Source organism: Schistocerca nitens, chromosome 1, assembly GCF_023898315.1.
Source record: "Schistocerca nitens isolate TAMUIC-IGC-003100 chromosome 1, iqSchNite1.1, whole genome shotgun sequence".
In the NCBI taxonomy this organism is placed as follows: domain Eukaryota; kingdom Metazoa; phylum Arthropoda; class Insecta; order Orthoptera; family Acrididae; genus Schistocerca; species Schistocerca nitens.
The window spans coordinates 474,535,774-474,559,943 of record NC_064614.1 but is presented as its reverse complement, the minus strand read 5'-3'; the positions used below and the strand labels follow the sequence as shown (position 1 = coordinate 474,559,943).

At 39.9% G+C, this 24,170-nt stretch overlaps 2 protein-coding genes across 2 annotated transcripts in view; one reads left to right on the top strand and one right to left on the bottom strand.

Moving 5' to 3' along the window:
• LOC126252001 (beta-mannosidase-like) overlaps positions 1 to 24,170 on the bottom strand; it is a 243,762-nt gene that overhangs the window by 127,439 nt on the left and 92,153 nt on the right. The window contains exons 2-5 of the mRNA XM_049952787.1: positions 14,834 to 14,973; positions 12,242 to 12,391; positions 11,990 to 12,132; positions 1,673 to 1,878 (exon numbers count right to left, since the gene is read on the bottom strand). Of these exons, the coding sequence (XP_049808744.1) occupies positions 1,673 to 1,878; positions 11,990 to 12,132; positions 12,242 to 12,391; positions 14,834 to 14,963 (629 nt within the window). The 5' untranslated portion in view covers positions 14,964 to 14,973. The remainder of the gene's footprint in view (positions 1 to 1,672; positions 1,879 to 11,989; positions 12,133 to 12,241; positions 12,392 to 14,833; positions 14,974 to 24,170) is intronic.
• On the top strand, positions 17,628 to 22,127 carry LOC126254408 (uncharacterized). The gene is made up of 4 exons (XM_049955312.1): positions 17,628 to 18,705; positions 18,960 to 19,643; positions 21,600 to 21,811; positions 22,014 to 22,127. The coding sequence occupies exons 1-4, from the start codon at positions 17,628 to 17,630 to the stop codon at positions 22,125 to 22,127; spliced, it is 2,088 nt and encodes a 695-aa protein (XP_049811269.1).

Below are 24,170 nucleotides of genomic sequence, written 5' to 3'. Positions count from 1 at the left end.
CTATTGCTGGTTGCAAATCCCTGATTTGTCTCCATAGCTTGTCTTGAATGCCTAATAACTGTTCTTGCCTATGTGTTCGTATCATCCTTGGACCTGATGATATCAACCAACTCTGTATTTTCACTTGTATGTTTCTGCTTGTTTGAGGGTCACCAGTTCCTAGCACTCCTCAGCATCCATGTAATTAATTTAGACAAGTACTGTTTCAGGAAAGTTAAAGCTTTACTTGCAAAAGGCTGAATCATTCCCATGCAAGGAGCAAAGTTTTTTAAAAAGAAAGAACACAAATAAAACAAAAATATACAACAGTCTACATTTTCTTTCACGGAATAAACAACAACGTGCACAGTGTGCTCAATCTGGCAATGGCGAGTCCCACAAATGTACCAGCATTGCACATTTGCAATGGCTTATCTCATGTTTACATTAACCTGTGATCTTGCAGTGTTAATCACTTAAAAATGTTACCTAGAAAAGTGTGTTCTTGAAATTTCAGTACCTAACACTAATTATTTTTTGTTGTTGGAATTTTTCTCTCTCTTTGTAGTTGAAGGAATTTTACACAGGAGCACACATCAGTCGCTCAGACACTTCCCTGATTCACACCCTATGTTCCAAACTACTCACTGAGTTCCACTGAAAAGGATGTCTATTATCCAATCTGATATTGAATTAAGTTAGCTGTAGGAGTGTACCTTACTGACATGCTGATGGTATGGAACTTAATTAAAAGCCTTCAAAAGGCATAAAAATATTGCATCAACATTATAGACTTGTACCTCAAGAATAAATAGAACAAGCTGGATTTCCCATTATTAGTGCTTCTTATATGTACAAAGATTTCTACAGAAGAGCTGATTAGGTAATCATTCATGAGCTCAAAACATGTTTTAAATATGTAGAAGTGTAGTTTGCCCTCCTGCTTAGGGGAACATCATATAATTGCATCTCAAAAAATTAATGAATTGTCTCTTTACAATGTGTAGCACCATGACTTATGTAGTAACTGCCTCAAACATGTGTCCAAATATAAACAGCTATATCATTTTGAACAGGGCAGAACAGGAAATTCAGTTGCTAGCGAAGTCAGCAATAGATGAGAACAGGGATATGGCCAGCAATGGCAGTGAAGAACACAGGGAGGATGGGAGAAAAATAGAGAGAGAATTAGAGAGGGAGAGAGAGACAACTAATATATCATGGAGGTTATGAAGAAAGATTCAAATACAAAATAAATCATTTAATTGATCACAAACAGCTTATGAATACTTTTTAACTAGAAATTGTCATTTAAAGCTGTATGTGACACAGGATTATTGACACACATGGAAAAAAATATGTAGTTTATAATGTAATAGAACAACAAATAAATATTAACAAATTAAATTGTAATGAAGCAAATTATTGGATAATATCTATTCAAAAAGAAGACAAATGTGGGAGACAGCAGGTTACACATCATATGCAGTAGGCCTACAATGAGGTCAGTTTTAGATTATCTTGTGAACTAAAGAATATTACAGCTTTGTAGCAAGACTGCATTGTCAGTTCTTGACAATGAAGTGCTAAAAGTTAAGGACATCGCAAGAATAGTCATCAATTCTGCAATTTCTCACATTACTAATAATTACTTCCAATGTACTAAATTACAGTAAGAACATATAATTCTCACCAAATAGCAGCAGAAGGAAAAGCAGGACCCCAGTCCCATGCAAATGATGCCTGCATTTTACGCAAGTGATTAACATGACATTCTCCATGGTAATAGGATGGGACACATTTAGGTGGAACAATATGCTTTGCTGCCTGTTTTTCATAGCTAGAATTTGCTGCTACCACTGCTGATCTGATCTTTACTTCCAGGGTATTGTTACCAGCCTGCAAATAAACACACAAGTTTAAGTCCAGCTTCAAGAAAAGAAAAAAAAAGAGAAAACATACACACACACATATCCACACCAGACTTATTAGTAACAACTTCCATCTGTTGAATGGATGATACTATAAAGGTGTTCAGTGGAAACAGTGCATTTTTTGGAGTATATGCATGAAATACTTTCTTACTAATGCATAGCATTTAGCAATATAGTGACAGTCTATTGTTAATGAAGTACACAGGTTAAGGTTCTCACATTAGTCCCAGCGATACCAGTGCATTTTCCATAACATGGTATACCAAGAAGGGAAGGGAAAAATAAAAAAGAACAAATATCATTAATTGTTGTTAACTTTTTTATTTTTAAATAGATACTAACGTTTAAATAGGGTCCAGAACATGTAAATATCTTTTAGGACAATCTTACCTATGCCACGTATGGTAGGCGTACTTTATGACTACCAGAAAAATTTCTAAGAAATACAAATTTCATTAATTGTAACTGACTTTTATACAGAACATACTTTTTAAAGGTATATAGATGGTTTTTTTTTTTCAAAATTTTAAATTATAAAGCACTTGAGTAATTCCAATATTTTCAACATGTGGGTGGAAAGTCACCCCCACACCCTGCCGCCCTTGGTATTGTGAAGGTTAATGCATACTTTGACTCATTCCACTTCTTTGAATCCCTGAAAGTTCTCCTTCATGATGAGATCTATCAAAAATAATGAATGAATAAATGAATTAATTAACTGTCTTGTTAACAAGCTCAGTTATAAAAACAGAGATGGAATTCTGGAAATAACAAAATTGTTCAGGATGTTATAGTCCTAAACTACTTCAGAATGTCAAGTAATCGTTGTCTACATAGAAACAGACTCATCATGCAAGAAGTCAGAAATGCAAATTATGAGAACTTATTCATAAAGAGGACATTATACAAGATTAAATCCTGAACAAGTTCAATATCATAGAAAATGAATGTTAAACATGCAGAGACAAGAGGCACAATTGTTTAACAAAGACACCCATGCTATAAGCATAAGATGTTGTAGTAGAAAGAGAACAAAAGAATGGTAAGTCTCAAATGGACTGAGGCAATTACTAATGGGGAAATAAGAGTTTGAAGTAAATGTTAATAGGGCCATAAAAGAAAATGCTGACTTAAACAAAGCTATTCAGAAATGTCTTTGAGGGGATCCAAGAAGATACAATGAAAATCTGGAAATGAAAATAACTGAAAACAACAAATATGGAGAAAGCAAAACACAAACTTATGTTGGGTAGCACCACATTTCAACAGTTAAGATTGCAGATGGCATAGTAAATAAGAAAAGAGAGAGATCTAGGGGTTCTGTACAGGGGAGGAGCCTGTTAACTGTCAGCAATTCAAATGTATGGCAAATACTGGTAAAGATGGGAAAGATCATCTACACACTCAGTGTTTATGCTTGTGAGCTCTCATTCAATATACCAATGAGGCTTTTGCGGTACCCACTGAGGGTGTAGTCAGATGAAAGTTGTGACACAAGCTAAAACAAGTGACTCCTGTCACCTGGGTTCTGGTGCCATACTTCTTTCACCTTAGGACTGGCAAAGGAAGTAGGGAAGACTAGCCTTGGACAAAGAGTTACAATGAAATTCACAGTCTGCAGCATTGTTCCCAGAACTGATTGTGGCTGTTTCTGAACCAAGTAGAAAGCTTAAATTAGAGACTTCAAAGGTTCTGAGACAAGCTAGGCTGCAGTTTCCTGAAATTGTACCAAAACACAGAGAACTTTACAGCCCTATAAATGGGTCTGCAGTACACTGCACATCAGTGGCTGCTACCCAAGTGTCTGACTGTGAATAGAGTGCATGTGAGATTTTTTCAGATTGATTGAATCTCCATCCAGTCCAGATAATGATACACACAGAAGACACTCAAAGAAATGCCCCCCACAAATGAGCTCATTAAAATCCTAGTGATCTACTAGCAAAGCATTTGCAGCAAAGTCCTAGAGTTTGAAGCACTCCTAAAAGCAATGGAGCTCGTCTAATACTAGATACAGAAGGCTAGCTAAACCTCAGATAGAAAGCAGTGACATTTGCGGACTAAATGTAAGTGTATATTGAAATGATAAGTTAACAGGAAATAAGGAGGTAAATTTGTTGCAATAGACAAGAAACTCAGATTCGCAGAGATATGCATGATTACTTGGGCGAGACTCAGTACCAAGGGTGAATATAAACTTGTAATTACATGCTACTGATGAAGAGACTAGTATCAAATTTCAACTGAAAACAGGAGAGACTGTCAGCTTGCTAATTCATGTGTTCCCAAATCATACTGCTATATCTGAAGGAGACTTTATTTATCCAACAACAGACCGGGGTAGTTACACATTAGTAAGTTGAGATTATGCAAGACATCCTGCAAAATCTAATTCAGACAATTAGTTCTGAAGCCCACTCATGATGTAAATACATTAAACTTAATGGCAACAAAAATATATGACCTCTTTGAGGAAGTCCACATTGAAACTGGTATCAGTGCCCATAAGAAAGTTGTAACAACAGTGACTGTTAAAGTGCATAGAGCAAGTAAGACATGAAGAAATATATACATGTTCTGCAAACTGTATAACAAGGTAGCAGTGTCATACCTCAAAGACAATTTGCATGTTGGTGAGTTTAAGCTGCACTAGTTGTAATACATTTTCAGGCATAATGACAAACAGGTTGCTAAATAAACTGCTTTAACTAGTAAAAATCAGCAAAACATGCCTTGAAGGCTGATATCAAGTTACCAAGTTTTCCATTGTATCTTCTCTTCAAGTTGTCATTTAACTTTTCATAAACTTTCCTGTAATTAGGACAATACATGTAATTACCTCAATTCAGTTTGGTTTAAACAATTTTTAGACAGATTTGGCTTTAATTTAAAAGAAAAAAATATGGCCACAAAGTTGAGTAAGCAATTCATATTTGCCTTGCAGTCACATATTGACATTTTTAACTGATCAGTAATTTAATTTTATCCATTGCTGTCAGTGTTTCATCTGTGACTTTATTACTTTTTAAAAATAAAGAACAACTGCATTTAGTCACATTCATGATGTTATTTCAATGCATGAATCATTTTGTGCCCTGGGGGCTCAATTTCAGGTGCTTTGAAGTCTACATAATTTTTTCCCCAGATTTAGGTTAATGCTGGTCTGTTTTCAGTGGTTTTGAAGCACGGTATTAGTAAACATGTTCATGTACAAGTATACACTTTTCATCTATGGCACATATTGTAAACACTAGTCAAAACTAGTCAAAGAATTTCCAGTTTACAATTCTTTGACTTGTGTTTACAAAGTGCGTCGTAGAATGAAAAGTGTATATTTGTACACAAATAAGTTTACTCATACTGTGCTTCAAAACCATGTCTCCACCACTGGGAACAGACATGCTTTAACCAAAATCTGTCAAAGCACCAGAAGATGAGCCCCCAGGCCTTGAAATGCATGATGCAATAAAATAAAATAACAATTGTGACTAGTAATTTCAAACAGAAATGCTAAGTCACACAATTAATCCACATTTTTTTAATCCTGTGTGACATCTATTCTTTTCGGTCAAGAAAATCACAGTTTCATCAGTTAATTATTTTATCATGGCTTAGCCATGTTCATTCAGTACAAAAAACCAAATCACTGTATTTTCTGTCAGCATCTTCAGGAAACATTTTGAACTGTATATGACTTAGGACATGAGATTTTTATGAATTCAACCAGTAAAACCACAACTTCCATGACACATTCAAAGCCTCCTTTCTTTGACTACAAAGTCTCCTGGTGCATTATACAGTGAAATTTTATCATGCATTCCTAAATGCTTTTTCAATAACCCAAATTAACTCCTAGCACATACAGTACTCCACTCATAGCCCTTCTACATAAAACTAGCAGTATCAAAGTAAGTCAAAGGCATGTAACGCCCATAAGACCTAATGAGATCAAGAGCACAATCAAAGGGATAAAAGTAAAAAATTCTTCTGGGCTACATAATATTCATACAAGGATACTTAGGCACTGTCATTAATGTATAAATGCAGTGCTGTATCATTTATTTTTAACAGATCCCTACATCAAGGCATTGTTTCACTGAAATTAAAACATGTATCTGTGAAACCAGTTTTCAAGCAGAGTGAAAACCTGATCCAACTAAATACCACCCAATATCCTTGTTAACAAATTTTACTAAGGTCCTAATGAAACTGGTGGTCAGAAGTATTGCTAATCATCTGCATAACCAAAACATTCTATTTGGTTTCCAGCATGGCCTATCGATAGATGATGCTATTTTCTTCTTCACCAGTCAAATTCTACAACAGTTTAACAGCAAGTTGCCATAAATCAAAATCCTATGTGATCTATCGAATGCTTCTGACTCTGACAACCATGAAATTCTGCTTAATGAAACAGAATTCTGTGAGTTAAGCAAAATAATGCAGACCTGGATAACATCTTATTTAACAGACAGGCAGCAGAAAGTAACAATTACAAACAGTAATGGAATCCCAGCTTTATGTAAGTGGAGCACAGTAAACACTGGAGTGCCATCAAGTTCGGTGCTGGATCCCTTCCCATTTGTTATGTTTACAAAAGACCACCCTCTCTGTTCCACTAAAGTGAGCAAATTCACCATCTTTGCATATGATATTTCTCTCCTAGTGAATAAAACAGCAGGGAAACCTGGAAGCCTCTGATAACTGTGTATTTTTTGTTTGTTTATTTACAACATGCTTCATTACACACTACTTGTAATACTACATGGTATTGTGTGTGTGTGGTGTGTGTGTGTGTGTGTGTGTGTGTGTGTGTGTGTGTGTGTGTAGTATAATGTTTGTGTTTTATGATGATGATTTTGACAGAAGGGAGAGGGTGAAACACGGTGCCAGCAGAAAGCCTACTCCTCGCAAATAGCATCAAAGGGGCTGCCAAGCCTAATGTCCCCATCTGACTGACAGATCACCATCAACAGTGTCACATGCCTTCACTTCATGAGACACTGTGGAGAGGTTTGGTATTTAAATCAGGATGATGGCACAGAAGTCTGGTGATTATGAACTTTCCTTTGTGCCATTACTTCTCCTCCTCTTGCCAGACAAATACGGGAAGAGAAAATTTTTTTCACAATCAGGATTCAAACCAACTTACCCCACAGGTCGAGCGCCACCACATAAGTGCGTGGTAGGGACCTTGGCAATGGAGATGGGCTAACAGCGTATTTGATGATATCCTTAACTGGTTCATCTGTAACTGACTCTCCCTAAATGACAAAAAACTCATTATGTACAATTTCATGAGACAAAGAAAGAACAAGATGATGTAAATATAAAATGTAATGGACAAAAAATACACAAAATGGGCTCTGATAAGTTCTTGGGTATGTGCATTGATAGCAAATTTAATTGGTTCTGCCACATCTTAGATCTTCCAAAAAAGACTTCATTCTACACATAATTGCATCTTCTACATGTAAAGATCCCATCTGTGCTGCTTACTTTGGATATTTTCATGCACTGTTATCTTATAGAATCATCATTTGGGATAATCAGCCTCTGGCAAAAAACATTTTTACTGCTCAGAAGAGCATCACTAGCTGTTACCCACAGCTGCATTCACAAATTAGTAGTTTTGTTACGATGAGGGACAGTGAGTAAGTAAGCTACTGCATGTGCAGTAACATCAGCTGTCCTCACCTGTCCACCTGTTTGAGCAAGAATAGCTCATGAAGTGCATCTCACTCTGTCCCTCTCAAGCCGTCCCAGTGCATGAAGCTTTAGCATGTGAAGTGTTGTTGTCGAGTAGTGCATACAGAGGAGCTTGGGCAAGAGCACACATCTACACATTATGCTATTCAAGTAGCTATATGTTATACAATGTGCACATTGTACAACAAATAGTTGGAAGTATGGATTAAATACAGTAAAGATTGTATTAGCATTGTATTAATTGCTTTGAATCATATCACATATCAACCAATAAATGTATTTTCACAAATATGATAAAGATCAAAAGTCAAAAGTGTAAACATTTTCCCTAATTCATGTAATATTCTTCAGATCAATAAGTATCTTGTACTAAACACTTTCTATAAGTATCTTGTACTATACACTTTCTAAAGTAGCCTGTTATTCCTCAGCATTCAAGCTACCTTCGTACCAAATTTCATCGAGATCAGTTCAGTGGGTCAGTCATGAAAGCATAACAGAACAATTACTTTCACATTTATGATATTAGTATGGCTAAAACCTTCAATTACAAAATCATTTTTCCTTGCTCTGATTTTGATGTGGTGCTCCAAGCTATGCTCAAATCATCTGTGAAAACCTCACGAACATTTGTCTGGTAGTTTTGTAGATTAATGTTTTCAAGCAGAGAAACAGACAGATATCTAAAAGATAAAACTTTAAATAATGATATAATTTTTCTGTGAGTGACTATTGATGAAATAAGCCTGTATGGTGCCTCAAGCTATACTCAAGTCCTGTGAAAACCCCATGAAAATTTGTCTAGTAGTTTTGAAGATTCACGAGCAAACAGAAAGCAGAAGGACAAGCTGGATTCAGTAGAACTTCAAGTCACAATCTTTCTTTCTTTCTTTTTTTCTTTTTTTGATGATCCGATTTTGACAAAATAAAGCCTATACAGAACATCAAGCCATATTCAGCTTACCTGTGAAAACCCATCAATAATTTGTGCAGTAGTTTTAGAAATTATATCAATCAAAAAAATCAATTTTTGAAAATATAAGTATTGGATACCAGATGGTAGAGTTTTGTCAGGACTGGTTCTCTGTAGTTATAATGGAATAATGTTGTCTACTCCTTGTTTCGACTTAGGTCTTTCGTGCTCTGTCACTCTTCATGCAGTATCATATCTCCCATTTCATCTTCATCTACATCTTCTTTCATTTCCATAATATTGTCCTCAAGTACATTGCCCTTGTATAGACCCTGTATATATTCCTTCCACCTTTCTGCTTTCCCCTCTTTGCTTGGAACTGGGTTTCCATCTGAGCTCTTGATATTCATACAAGTGGTTCTCTTTTCTCCCAAGGTTTCTTTAATTTTCCTGTAGGCAATATCTATCTTACCCTTAATGATATATGCCTCTACATCCTTACATTTGTCCTCTAGCCATCCCTGCTTAGCCATTTTGCACTTCCTGTCAATCTCATTTTTGAGACGTTTGTATTCCTTTTTGCATGCTTCACATACTGCATTTTTGTATTTTCTCCTTTCATCAATTAAGTTCAGTATCTCTTCTGTTACCCAAGGATTTCTACTAGCCCTCGTCTTTTTACCTATTTGATCCTCTGCTGCCTTCACTCTTTCATTCCTCAAAGCTAACTATTCTTCTTCTACTGTATTTCTTTCCCCCATTCCTGTCAATTATTCCCTTATGCTCTCCCTGAAACTCTGTACAACCTCTGGTTCTTTCAGTTTATCCAGGTCCCATCTCCTTAAATTCCCACCTTTTTGCAGTTTCTTCAGTTTTAATCTACAGTTCATAACCAATAGATTGTGGTCAGAGTCCACATCCGCCCCTGGAAATGTCTTACAATTTAAAATCTGGTTCCTAAATCTCTCTCTTACCATTATATAATCTATCTGAAACCTTCCAGTATCTCCAGGTTTCTTCCATGTATACAACCTTCTTTTATGATTCTTGAACCAAGTGTTATGCTCTGTGCAAAATTCTACCAGGCGGCTTCCTCTTTCATTTCTTAGCCCCAATCCTTATTCACCCACTACGTTTCCTTCTCTTCCTTTTCCTAATGTCAAATTCCAGTCACCCATGACTATTACATTTTTGTCTCCCTTCACTATCTGAATAATTTGTTTTATGTCATCATATATTTCATCAATCTCTTCACCATCTGCAATGCTAGTTGGCATATAAACTTGTACTACTGTAGTAGGCATGGGCTTTGTGTCTATTTTGGCCACAATAATGTGTTCACTATGCTGTTTGTAGTAGCTTACCCGCACTCCTATTTTTTTTATTCATTATTAAACCTACTCCAGCATTTCCTCTATTTGATTTTGTATTTATAACCCTGTGTTCACCTGACCAGAAGTCTCATTCCTCCTGCCACTGAACTTCACTAATTCCTACTATATCTAATTTTAATCTGTCCATTTCCCTTTTTAAATTTTCTAAACTACCTGCCTGATTAAGGGATCTGACATTCCATACTCCAATCTGTAGAATGCCAGTTTTCTTTCTCCTAATAATGACGTCCTCTTGAGTAGTCCCCACCCGGAGATCCAAATGGGGGACTATTTTACCTCCGGAATATTTTACCCAAGAGGACACCATCATCATTTAACCATACAGTAAAACTGCATGCCCTTGGGAAAAATTGTGGCTGTAGTTTCCCCTTGCTTTCAGCTGTTCGCAGTACCAGCACAGCAAGGCAGTTTTGATTAGTGTTACAAGGCCAGATCAGTCAATCATCCAGACTGTTGCCCCTGCAACTACAGAAAAGGCTGCTGCCCCTCTTCAGGAACCACACATTTTTCTGGCCTCTCAACAGATACCCCTCCATTGTGGTTGCACCTATGGTACAGCTATTTGTATTGCTGAGGCACTCATAGTTATTCAGTTTAAAAAGTTTTGTTGATTCTGAATAAAGCTTTTTAGTAGCTATCTTCAAGCAAGTTTTGACACAATCTCTGTCCGTGAAGAGAGAGCAACTTTTTGCTAAATTGCAGTACATTTTTACACTTATTTATCTTGCAATTTCTGATACTTTACATGATTTTAACCATCATTTAATGGCATGCCAATTCTTGTTTCAAGCACAAAATTTTCCCCTTACGACAATTCTGACAATACAGAATGTGGACTTTCTGAGTGCTCCATTTTATATTCCTCAGGGACGGCTATGACACTTTTTCAAATTGCATTTTTCTGAACCCTATTATTCAGTGTACAGTTTACAGCCTGCTGATAACAACAGTTGAAGCCATTGGGCTCTAGGGTCCTGAGACAATGGCCATGTAAGTGTGAGAGTTGTGCTTGTTTGAATGTGTGTGTGATTTCTACTGTAAAAGAAGGACTTTGCTCAAAAGCTTTAATATTTTGGCAGTCTTTTTCATTGTGCCTGTCTGTGACTCAATGCTTCCTCTATAAGGTGAGTAGCAATCTATCCTTTCCATATTGTTGTTATTCCAACTTTATACATAATTTGCCATGAGATGAGTTTGGGGAAACAACAGTGATGGGGGCCACCCACAGATCAGTGGTGCACCACAATCAGTTTACAGGTCATTGTCTGTTCATCATTGACACAGAGCAACTGTGGCTTATGTTTAAAAGAACAGATGACCAAGCACTGGACAGATACACACCTCATAGTTCAGTTCATGATGGGCGAGACTCTTCATGGTACACAGTCACTGTAAAGCAACTCTCAAGAAACAGCAACTATTGCATAACAGATATAAAAGGTCTACAGCTATAATGATGCTGAAAGAAACATGTTGCCTGCCAAAAGTGCAATCCACAAAGCATTTAATTGTCCGCTAAGCATTTAATTGTCTGCTTTAGGATTAAAATGAGAGTCAGATGCTGTGACCTCTATAGCTGCCATATTGCTAAACTTTTGCTGGTCATGCCTCCCTTGCTCAGATTGTCCCATCTCTTGTGCTGGACCATGCAGCAGTGCTAATCATTCACTGCTGGAGTGCTGATTACTTCTCAAATTTTGTTGTATAATACACGTTGTTAAATATTGCACTAGACTAATTTTGGACCACCCTTTCAATTGCACACATAAAATTCCACTTTAAAAACATTTTATTTGTAACAAATAACAAATTGACTTCTTCCAGTAATACTGGGCATTGCATTACTCATATTATGAGCTGTATTTGATTGAGCTAATTCCATTCATATATTACAAAAACAAAATTGCAAACATCTCCTGAAACACAAGAGAAAATGTACTTGACAACCGTTAGAAGAGGCATACAGTATATATCAGTACATCACAGTCCTGTTTTGTGCAGAGATTGATAGTCATAAGATATTTGTTGACTATTACTTGAAAAAGACTGTTGTTACAAACCTGTACAACTTCAGTGATTGGAAAAGAGTAACGAAGAAACATGTTTTCTGTAGAGCCAATATGAATTTCATTCAAAAATATATCAGATACAGTGTCTATCCCATGAAAAACCAAACTGATATTCTTGTTTGTTGTGCCTTTCACTGTAAAAAAAATAAAAGAAATAGAACAGCTAGGAAATGAGTATTTCGTTTTAAGGAATACATATGTGAAACAAAAAAAGCATGCACTGTGCAATAGTGTGAAACATACCATATAATGTTGTTGAATATGTCCAATTGTCATAGGACACCCATCGTAGATTTAAATCATTGAAACGGTAATGGATGTCAGTTGTAATAACTCCAGCTGCCCTGAGGTCTGACAAGATTCCACCAGGTACACGGCCTGGTATCTTAATACCTGTAAAGAGGTAATTTTCATGGTATTAGTACAATACTGTTCATAACAATTTTTTTGGACTGTTGTGTTGTCCTTTTAACCGAGCTGGATACAAAATTTTTCTTCTTGGTTACTTTTGATTCATTACCACAACTGTCAATATTAGTCAATAAAAATGAAATCTGATGGAGAAATGGAAATAGATGTCACATAGGCTCTAGTACTGATCCTCACAAGCAGCTTCTAATCAAATTGTGGATCTACGGAGTGTCATCTCAATTGTGCAATTGAATTCATATTTCCTGTCTGAGAGGACCCAATCTGTACTAACAGACAGAAAGTCATTGAGTAAAACTAGTGTGATATTTGGTATTCACCAAATATTATGGGTCCTCTGCTGTTTCTAATCTATAAAAATGTTTTAGGAGACAATCTGAGCAGCCGTCTTAGATCATTTACAGATGATGCTGTCATGTGCCACCTAGTAGAGTAATCAAAAGATCAAAACAATTGCAAAGTGATTTGGACATGATATCCCTATGACATGATTTGGCAGTTGACCCAATATTATGAAAAGTGTATGTCATGCATATGAATACTACAAGAAATCCATTACATTTTGGTTACACACAAATCTAAAGGCTTTCAATTCAACTAAATACCTACAAATTGCAATTACGAACAACTTGAACTGGAACAAACACTTAGATATAGTTGTGGGGAAGGCAAACTAAAGACTGCATTTTATTGGCAGAGCACTTAGATGATACAACAGGTCTACTAAAGAGACAGCCTACACCACATTTGCACATCAGCTATTAGAGTATTATTGTGCAGTATGGGATCCTTACCAGATAGAACAGAGAATATCTAAGAAGTTGAAAGAAGGTCAGCTTGTTTTGTATTACTGTGAAATGAGGGAGAGAATGTTACAGATTTGATACACAAGCTAGGGCAGCAATCATTAAAACAAAGGCATTTCTCATTGTGGAGAGATCTTTTCACAAAATTCCAATCTCCAATGTTCTATGTACACAAAAATGATTTTTTGGCACCCATCCACACAAGGAGAAATGACCACTGTAATAAAATAAATCAGAGCTCAGACAGAAAGATTTAAGTACTCATTTTTCCAGTGCCCTGTTTGAATGTGAAATGGTAGAAAAATAGAGTGAAAGTGCCAGGCATTGAAGTGTGAACTACAGAGTAGTCATGCAGATGTAAATGTAGATATTGCATAAATGGTTCCCAAGGACAAGCTGAAGGCTCTTCAGTTACAGCCTACATGATTTAACAATATAATGACATAAATGGTCTGAACAATTGTGGGGCCTGCCAACAGACTGTAAAAGACAGTCTACAAAGTCTGCATCATTGTAGACTAAATTCACACCATCCTGCATTGTAACATAATCATGTTTCATTTCAGTGTGGTCCATAAAACTGATCACTCAACATAAATACTGAAGTGGAAAGTCATCTTGAGATGTGGCAACTGTACGAATGGTACTGGTTTACCATTGGCTCAATGATTCGATCTAAGTTGTGGTCGAGTGCTAAGTCTTTAAACCAAGCATAATCTGGTTCAAAGGAAATATGTCAGTGAAAAAGAAATATCAAATCAGAGCTGGGATGAAGACATTGTTATAGGAAAGTCATATATCTATGACACTCCATCCAGAAAGATACCTCCATAATGAGTGTAGCCTAAGAAGTCAAAAACATACATAACCCAAAATATAAAACATGATCACAACAGCACTAATGAATAAAATGTTCCATCTTCATCACTGTTATTTACATTAACAATACAATTGTATGTATTTGGCTACTTAACAACAAGGGAATCACATTTAGAAGATCATTCATACATAGAACCTTGTCAAGTTTTTGTGTACAAACATGTTCAAAATAGCTTTATCATGACACTGGATGTCACAATTAGTCTGAACAAGATATTTATCATTTGAATTTACAACATCACACAATATACTGCACTGAATTGCAAATGAAAACATCCAAAGTGACTTGGTAATAGGTTTTACATTTGCTGCAGTATCTCTGCAAGAAAAGTTAAATGGAAATGGTGTGTGTGTGTGTGTGTGTGTGTGTGTGTGTGTGTGTGTGTGCATTTTCTTTTTCTTTTATGTTGTCTTGTTGTCTATCCCAAGATGGGCTCTCATATTTTTTTCCTTTCATCCATTTCTCTAAATTTTGAAAAAGAGGCCGTATGTTTCAAAATGTCCATTCCCATTATCATCTTTTGATTATGACTGTTTTGACTGTGGCTGTCTTGAATGGTTTATAAATAAAGAAGATTAATTGTATGTCACTTTTTATTTACTTCTGACACATTGTAAAAAATGCAGACAAATAATGATAGTTATTATCAAAAGTTGGTCACTATGAACACCAAACGTAACATCAAAAAGTAAAATATATTTATAAACTATAAAAACTTACTGTTGTTCTGGTTTCTAACTGTCCATGTACCATCTAGTTGTTTACTGTTTAATGACATGTGCTGAATGTAAGCTGTTGCACTTGACAGGAGAATTGTAACAGTTAAGACTTCCAGTTCCAGTAGCCTCATTATCTTTGATCTGTGGATGAAATAAATTTATGCTATAATTCTATTGTTTTTAGAATAAGGACAACACACTTTCAATACTCCACATATTTTAATTGTTTACATAATTTTCATTTACTCTTAAGAATGTAAATCTGACTTGACTGATCAAAGATAAGGAATTGTCACCAGTCAGTTTAACACAGTGTTTAATGTCTCTCTTATGAATATATTCTTTAATATATTGCACAAATAAAGTAAATTCTTACAATAAAACACAGCATTACTGGCCAAATATGTAAAACTACTGACAGACACACATAAAAGTAAGAATGATATGAAACTTCCTGGCAGATTAAAACTGTGTACCGGACCGAGATTCAAACTCGAGACCTTCGCCTTTCGCAGGCAAGTGCTCTACTGACTGAGCTACCCAAGCACAACTCACGCCCCATCCTCACAGCTTTACTTCTGCCAGTACCTCGTCTCCTACCATCCAAACTTTACAGAAGCTCTCCTGCAAACCTTGCAGAACTAGCACACCTGAAAGAAAGGATATTGCGGAGACATGGCTTAGCCACAGCCTGGGGGATGTTTCCAGAATGAGATTTTCACTCTGCAGCGGAGTGTGCACTGATATGAAACTTCCTGGCAGATTAAAACTGTGTGCCAGACCGAGACTCGAACTCGGGACCTTTTCCTTTCGCGGGCAAGTGCTCTGCCGACTGAGCTACCCAAGCATGACTCACGCCCCATCCTCACAGGAGTCATGCTTGGTTGGATGGCCCTGCCAATAACACTCCGAAGTTCTCAATTGGGAGAGATTTGCCAAAGTAGAAGCTTGGTAAGCACGAAGACGAGCGGTAGAAACTCTCAGTGTGTGCTGGAATGTAGGTCCAGGATGGCTTGCCATGAAATGCAACAAAACGGAGCGTAGAATATTGTCGACGTGCAGCTGTGCTGTAAAGGTGCCGCAGATGACAGCCAAAGGGGTCCCGCTATAACATGAAATGGCAACCAAACCACTCTCCTAGTTGTCAGGCCGTATGGCAGGCGATAGTCAGGTCACCGCTGTCCACGACGTCTCCAGACACGTCTTTGGCCTGAAATCTCAGACATGTCTTTGGCCTGAAATCTCAGACATGTCTTTGGCCTGAAATCTTAGTGAATGGAGTAGAACTGACTTCAGTGACGAGTCCCGCTTCGAAATGAGCCTCTATGACCAGCGAAGATGTATCTGGAGACGTCCTAGACCTTTGTGGTATACCAACCTTATGAGATTTTTTTTTCAGTTTTACTGCGCATTTTCCCAAAACAACCATTTTTTTCCTTACCACTGTTTACAGGCGAGGTTTTCCATTGTTTCTGGCATACTGTTTCGAACATTACACACCTTGCCTTTAGGAGGAAAAACAAACTCAAATGTTGTTTTTGATGATTTATTGCAGCTTGAGAACAGTAAGGAGACGAAATATTCGGAGACTTTCTGAAAGTAACCCTACAAATTTACCTATATTTCTCATAGAACCCAAAAACATTTAGACTCTGAAACAGACTGTACAGTTTTATGTTGTACATTATTGTACGTGTTGTTTGTGAGCAGGCATAAGTTGTATTTTCCACACAAGAAAAATCATGTTAAAACTTGTGGTAGTGATTCATAAGTGCAAAATGTAGGAGCGTTATTTATACGAAATTTTTAATGGCAGGAAAACCATTAACTGAGAGAACATTACGGCGGTACAAACAGAAAAGAACGCAAATGGCGGGAGAACCTAAAATCTGATAACGGAGAAACAGATTTTACAATAATTATTCTGCCAGTTTGTTTATTTTTACAATGTTGGCCAGGTACTAAGATGCACTGTAGAAACATTAAGAAATAAGAATGAGCAGATAACGACGTTCTCAAAATTTCTAAATCATGTGCATGGCAGTAGGTTACCAAAGTCGATTCTGCTGAGTAAACAATGTTATCTCAAGCAGACTCACCAAGGCAATTGCGTCACCTGAAATAAAAATTGTGGTAACCCCATCTTCAGCGCCCCTCCCCTCCCCTTCCTTCTGGACCAACAAGGATCAAGCACCCCTTCCACACCGTCGTCTTTCATTACTTGGACACTTGAATGGTAGGGAACCAATCTGCAGGATTAGATTAGATTAGTTTTTCGTTCCATAGATCCGTGCTGAGAAGATCCTCGTGGATGTGGAACATGTCAATATTTTTTTTAAGCTGAAATAACAATTCTATTAGCTTGAATATATACAGTAAATCATTTGCTTCTATAAAAAAATTCGTCAATGGAGTAGATGGAGTAGGCCACTAGTAAGTCTTTCAGGCTCCTTTTAAACTGATCTTTATTTGTAACTAAATTTTTTATGTTTTCTGGCAAATTATTGAAGATGAGTGTGTGGGAGTGACAAGTCGATAGTCGACAAGACACTGAGAGATTCTCTTTACGAGCGTGGTTCTTTGTAGGACACGACGAGTGTTCGTTTTCCCGCGTTAACGTTGTATCAAGTGTGTTTTGTGCGGTACAATAAAGGTGATCGTTCACAGTATAAATTCCACACAAGTGTTTTCCTTTATGTAGTGAAATTACCCCTACATAAGTGGTGACCCCGTAACTAAGCAGTGTGACAGTAGGCAAGTTTCTTGAGATATTTTCCGCGACGTCTCGTATCGACATGTCGTCTGCACAGAATCTCTTCCACGACATCGACGGCGTCATCCAAAACATCAAAAAGGAGCTCGACACGATGCAGCAAAACCCTCAGTTCACAGTGCCACGGACGCCTACATCTCAAACCGACTTCGCCCACGACGTTACGTTTCCAACCGCGCCGCGTGTGCCGGCGGGTCCCGCGCCGCCGCCACAGGACATTGCCTCGCACAACCAGCGCACAGGACACGCCGATATCAGACCCAAAGTGCTCCCGTTTTCATCACCCGCGTCGGTACCGCTCCCACGAGTTTCGCACTTTACGTTCGCCAGTGATCGTGGGCCACCCGCGTCGCGGTTACAAATTCGACCCCCACCTTTCGTTCCCGAGCGTCCGGAAATTTGGTTCGCTATTATGGAGAACATTTTCGTACAGCAACAAATAGTCAACGATTTTGAACAGTTCACGCTAGTGATTTGCAACCTGGACCAACGTGCGTCGTCAGTGGTATCGGATATAATTATGCAACCCCCACCACAACAAGCCTACGCCACTCTCAAGACGGCTTTAATTTCGCGTTGTACAAAACCTGTGGATCAGCGGATATCACAGCTCCTGTACCACGAGAAACGCGGTGACAGGTCACCTTCAGACTTTTACCGGCATTTACGTGCTATGGTGGACCCTTCCGTGTTCTCAGACACATTACTTTTGCACATATGGCAACAGCAGTTACCTCCGCAGGTGGGCTTAACCTTAATTGCTTACGAGGGCCGCCCATTAAGCGAGTTGCTGCAAGTAGCCGATAGAGCGCACTCCCTGTTCGACTCGCGCGCCACAGTGGCCGCCGCCGCAACCACCTCGGCCAACGACACCAGCCGAGCACGGCCGGAGCCGGTCGACGCGGCGCCTCCAGCTTGCGCTGCCACGACCGCACGACGAGCGCCGGACGCGACCGAAGATTTCCGATCTCTCCGCGCTGCCATCGATCAGCTGACCGCCCAGCTGCAGCGGCTAGAGCCACGCGACGTTGCGGCGGCTGACACACACGCGCGTCGTCGCCAGCCGACGCGACCGCCGCGTCACGCAAACAACGGCACCGGTTATTGCTGGTTCCACCAGCGCTTCGGCGCGCAAGCTACGAAGTGTAAGACGCCGTGCTCACACCCAAACGCATCCCACGGCCTGCTTTAGGCGCAGCCGACCGTGACAACAAACAACTGCGCCTAAACTCACAGACGCATGGAAGGGGAACACCCCCATTTCAGCACGAGCCTACATTATGTGGATCGACTTCTCCCACAACTGTAAGGTACGCCGCTTCACAAAGACTTTTCGTTCCTGATCGCTCTACAGGATGGATGTTCTTGGTCGACACCGGCTCAGATGTCAGCGCTCTGCCTGTAAACTTCTTCCCTTCAGATAAACGCACTGAAGAGACCACTTTGAAAGCAGTCAACGACTCAGTCATCCACACATATGGACAGAAAACACTGCCAGTGGACATTGGGCTACCAGAAGAATGCAACTGGACCTTCGTTATGGCCGATATCGACCAACCTATACTAGGTGCTGATTTCCTGGCAAAACATGCATTGTCCGTGGATTTACACAAGTCACAACTCGTCCATTCTGTCAATGGATTTGTTATTCCGGGAATACAAGGACGTCCGACTTCTCATGCATGCCAAAGGGTAGATAACCTCAGTGCACCCACCTGGGAGGACACCATAGCAACGAAGGAAGCTGACCGGCACACGGCTCAAACGACATCAAAACAGTTAACGACACAACAACAGGCTCCTGCTGTTTCAACCACAAAGGCGACACCCAAACCACAACAGGGAACAAGAAAGAGCAGGGCGAAGCATGAGACGGTGCACCACATCCGGACAACTCCAGGCCCACCAGTCTCCTCACGTGTTCGCAGGCTTGCACCTGATCACTTGCGGGAAACCAAGGCCATTTTCAACGAGATGCTACAGGAAGGAACTATACAGCCATCTAACAGTCCGTGGTCCTCTCCTCTGCATCTTGCCCGTAAAAAGAATGGGTCATGGCGCCCGTGCGGTGATTATCGTGCTTTGAACGCCCGAACTGTTCCAGACAGATACCCTGTGCCACATATACAGGATTTCACCCATTCACTGGCCGGGGCATCCATATTCAGTGTTTTGGATTGCCGTAAGGCTTATAATCAGATCCCAATGGCAGAGCAGGACATACCAAAGACTGCAGTGACAACCCCATTCGGGCTGTTTGAATTTTTGGTGATGCCATTTGGGCTAAAAAATGCGGCCCAGACATGGCAACGGTTCCTAGACAGCGTACTAAGAGGACTACCATATTGTTTCGCCTATTTAGACGATATTCTGGTGTTTTCGGAGAATGTTTCTGTCCATCAGAAACACGTAAGCGAGGTGAAAAGCAGGCTTAGCGCTCATGGAATTACGCTTAACAAGGACAAGTGCGTGTTTGGGTAACCCGTTGTCACCTTCCTGGGTTATAAAGTGTCAGCTCAGGGCATTTTCCCACTGCCAGAGAAGCTGGAGTTGTTGCGTACCCTACCACGGCCTCAAACCTACCACGATCTCCGACGGTTCCTAGGGATGATAAATTTCTATCGTCGCCACCTCCCCGGAACAGCAGCAATCCAGACGCCACTGAACAATGCCTTGGCCGGACACAACAAAATTGGCAAGCGCCCACTCCCATGGACACCCGAGATGGACTCGGCTTTCAAGGCACTACAAAACAGCCTTCACAACGCAGTGGGGCTTGCACACCCTGCACCAGGAGCTCAGCTAGCCATAGTAGTGGACGCAAGCCAAGTCGCAATCGGGGCAGCACTGCACCAGAGAGTGAAGGGTCATTGGCAGCCACTAAGTTTCTTCTCACAAAAACTACAGATGAGTCAAACTCGTTGGAGTGCATATGACAGGGAACTCCTCGCGATGTATGAAAGCGTCAGGCACTTCCGTCCCTTAGTTGAGGGCAGGCAATTCACCATATACACCGACCACAAACCTCTCGTGGCAGCTTTCTACAAAGTCAGCGATTCATGTTCCCCCCGCCAGGCCTGCCATATAGAGTTTATATGCCAGTTTTCGACAGACGTGCGTCACATCCATGGTGCCGAAAACATTGTGGCAGACTATTTCTCACGTATTAATGGGATAAGTCCAATGTTAGATTATTCCGAATTGGCAAGGGCTCAGACTTCAGATGCGCAGCTGCAATCCTTGTTGGCGGACCCGTCCACTGGCCTACATTTACAACTTGTGGACGTCCCCGGCAGCCCATGTAAGGTATGGTGCGACACCTCCACGGTTAGACCACGCCCATACATCACCCCCCAGTTCCGACGAAAGGTATTCGACAGCATTCACAACCTGGCACATCCGGGAACCAATGCCTCAGTGAAATTAGTGACGGACCGTTTTGTGTGGCCTTCAATCAAGAAAGATACACGGGAGTGGGCCCGCAGCTGCTATCAGTGTCAACGTAGCAAAGTGGGACGCCATGTTCACGCTCCAGTAGGACAATTCCCAAACCCAACGGCACGTTTTGGGCATGTACACATTGACTTGGTTGGACCCCTCCCCCCTTCAGAAGGTTACAGGTACTTGTTTACGGCAGTGGATCGTTGCACGCGGTGGGCAGAGGCTACACCAATCAGGGACATTTCTGCAGAGACTACTGCACGCGCATTCTTGGAAACTTGGATGGCTCGTTTTGGGTGCCCATTTTTCGTTACCACTGACCAAGGACGCCAGTTCGAGTCAACGCTGTTCCAACAACTGTCAAAACTCTGCGGCTTCCAAAGAAACCGTACTACTAGCTACCACCCGGCCAGCAACGGTTTGGTGGAAAGGTGGCACCGGACCTTAAAGGCTGCCCTGATGTGCCACGAGGACTCATGGACTCAAGCGTTGCCATTGGTTTTGTTGGGGTTACGGACCGCATTAAAAACAGACATCAATTGTTCCTCGGCAGAATTGGTATACGGAGAACCACTCCGAGTTCCAGCAGAATTCCTTGCACCAGTTCCTCTCCCAGATGACACACAACTACCCCACCTCTTGCAACAAATGAGGAAGCAGGCAGAGACACTACGTGCAGCCCCGACGTCTCAGCACGGCACGCATCCAGTGTTCATACACAAGTCCCTCGATACTTGTTCCCACATCATGCTCCGCACAGACCTGGTACGTCATTCGTTACAGCCACCGTACACTGGACCATACCAAGTGCTAGGACGGGACACACACACAATGGATATCCTCCTCCAGGGAAAGTCGACCAAAGTTTCCATTGAGCGAGTAAAACCCGCTTGGACAATGCCAGCACCGACGACAGTCTCACAGACGACTTCAGACACAACTTGCAACGAACCCACACCTTCCGCAGAACCAGACAGCTGGGTCCCACATGAGCCCCACACCAGGGGGCCTAATGCAGCAACAGAATCAGCAAGCAGCACACACACCCGCACTATCCGCACTCGGGCAGGCCGAGAGGTGAAGTTTAAGTACCTCACCATACCGGGTGCTCCGCACTTCAGGGGGGGGGGGGGGCTGTGTGGGAGTGACAAGTCGATAGTCGACAAGACACTGAGAGATTCTCTTTACGAGCGGGGTTCTTTGTAGGACACGACGAGTGTTCGTTTTCCCGCGTTAACGTTGTATCAAGTGTGTTTTGTGCGGTACAATAAAGGTGATCGTTCACAGTATAAATTCCACACAAGTGTTTTCCTTTATGTAGTGAAATTACCCCTACAAGTGTTCCTGAGTAGTGAACCCCTTTTTGAACCAAAGTAAGTGCTATTAAGTCTTTGTGCAGATCATTTTTGTTCCTGGTATCGTAAGTATGAACTGAGCTGTTTGTTGGAAAAAGAGATATATTATTTAGGTCAAATTTCATTAAGGAGTGAATATACTGAGAGGCAGTAGTTAGTATACCCAATTCTTTGAAGAGGTTTCTGCAGGATGTCCGTGAGTTTACTCCACAAATAATACGTATTACACGCTTTTGGACTCTCAAAACTTTTGTTTGACTTGAAGAGTTACCCCAAAATATTATACCATGTGACATTATGGAATGAAAGTAGGCAAAGTATGCAAGCTTTTTTCATTTTTATGTCGCCTATGCCAGCTAACACTTGAATTGCAAATACAGATTTGTTAAGGCGTTTCTGCAGTTCTGTGGTGTGCTCCTCCCAACTGAATTTATTATCAAGTTTTAATCCCAGGAATTTAAGACTGTCAACTTCTTCTATCAGCTTTTCTTCAAACTTTATGCATATGCTGGGTGGAAACGTCTTACAGGTTCTGAACTGCATATAGTGAGTCTTTCAATGTTTAATGTCAGTGAGTTGGCTTTAAACCATTTATTAATATCCATGAAAATATCATTAGTAGATCTTTCTAGAACCTCACTCGACATACTATTTATTGCAATACTTGTGTCATCTGCAAAAAAAACGAACTCTGCTTCTGGCAGTGTAACTGATGAGTGATCAGTAATGTACACAAGAAGAAGCAATGGCCCTAAGAAGGATCCTTGTGGGACACCACATGTAATTTCTTCCCATTCTGATGATGACTGGTGACTTAATTCACTAGTCCCTTGCACTGACACCCTTTTGTTTCCTGTTAGCGAGGAATGACTTGAACCATTTTGCAGCACTGCCCACGACACCATAGAATTCTAAATTATTTAAAAGGATGTTGTGGTTCACACAATCAAATGCCTTTGACAAATCCCAGAAAATACTTGTTGTTTCTAATTTGTTATTTAATGAATTAAGTACATTTTCATTGTAGGTGTAAATAGCCTTCTCGATATCAGAACCCTTCAGAAATCCAAACTGTGTTCTTGATAATATGTTTTTTGTGGTCAGATGGTTGAGAAGCTGCCTGTACATTACTTTTTCTAAAATTTTTGAGAATGCTGGCAAAAGTGAAATCGGTCTGTAGTTTGATGGGTTACACAAGTAACTTAGAATTGCACTAAACTTACAAGAACATGCCGCAATTAACTTTTTTGATATTTCATTGTAACCTCTAGAATGCTTTGTTTTTAAAGATTTTATTAGGGAAGTTATTTCTTTTGGTGAAGTGAGTGACATATGCATGTACCTGAAGCAATTTGTAAAGGCTAGGTTCAGATATTCAAGGGCATTATTTACTGATCCTGACAATCTCATTCTATCAGTAACGGATATAAAGTACTTGTTAAATAGATTTGCCACACTATGCCCATCGGTTACTAATGTGTCATCTACCCTTAATGCTATTTGCTCCTGTTCCTTTCTGGTTCTACCAGTCTCCTCTTTCACTATATCCCATATTGTTTTTATTTTGTTCCCTGACATTGCTATCTTCTTCTCGTAGTGCATTTGTTTAGATGTCTGAATTACTTTTTTTAGTATTTTACAGTATTCCTTGTATTTAGCTTAATCATCAACATTGTAGCTATTCTTGGTCGACAGATACATTTTCCTTTATCTCTTATAGGAAAACTTTATTCCTTGTGTAATCCATGGTTTTATTATAGACTTCTGTT

What these genes read in the sequence shown, in the direction of transcription:
- LOC126254408 (XM_049955312.1), top strand. Translation starts at nt 17,628, where the DNA reads ATGTCGTCTGCACAGAATCTCTTCCACGACATCGACGGCGTCATCCAA. An exon ending in TCACGCAAACAACGGCACCG is followed by an intron (nt 18,706 to 18,959) that starts GTTATTGCTGGT and finishes ATCGCTCTACAG; the next exon opens with GATGGATGTTCTTGGTCGAC. An exon ending in TCATGCTCCGCACAGACCTG is followed by an intron (nt 21,812 to 22,013) that starts GTACGTCATTCG and finishes CACCTTCCGCAG; the next exon opens with AACCAGACAGCTGGGTCCCA.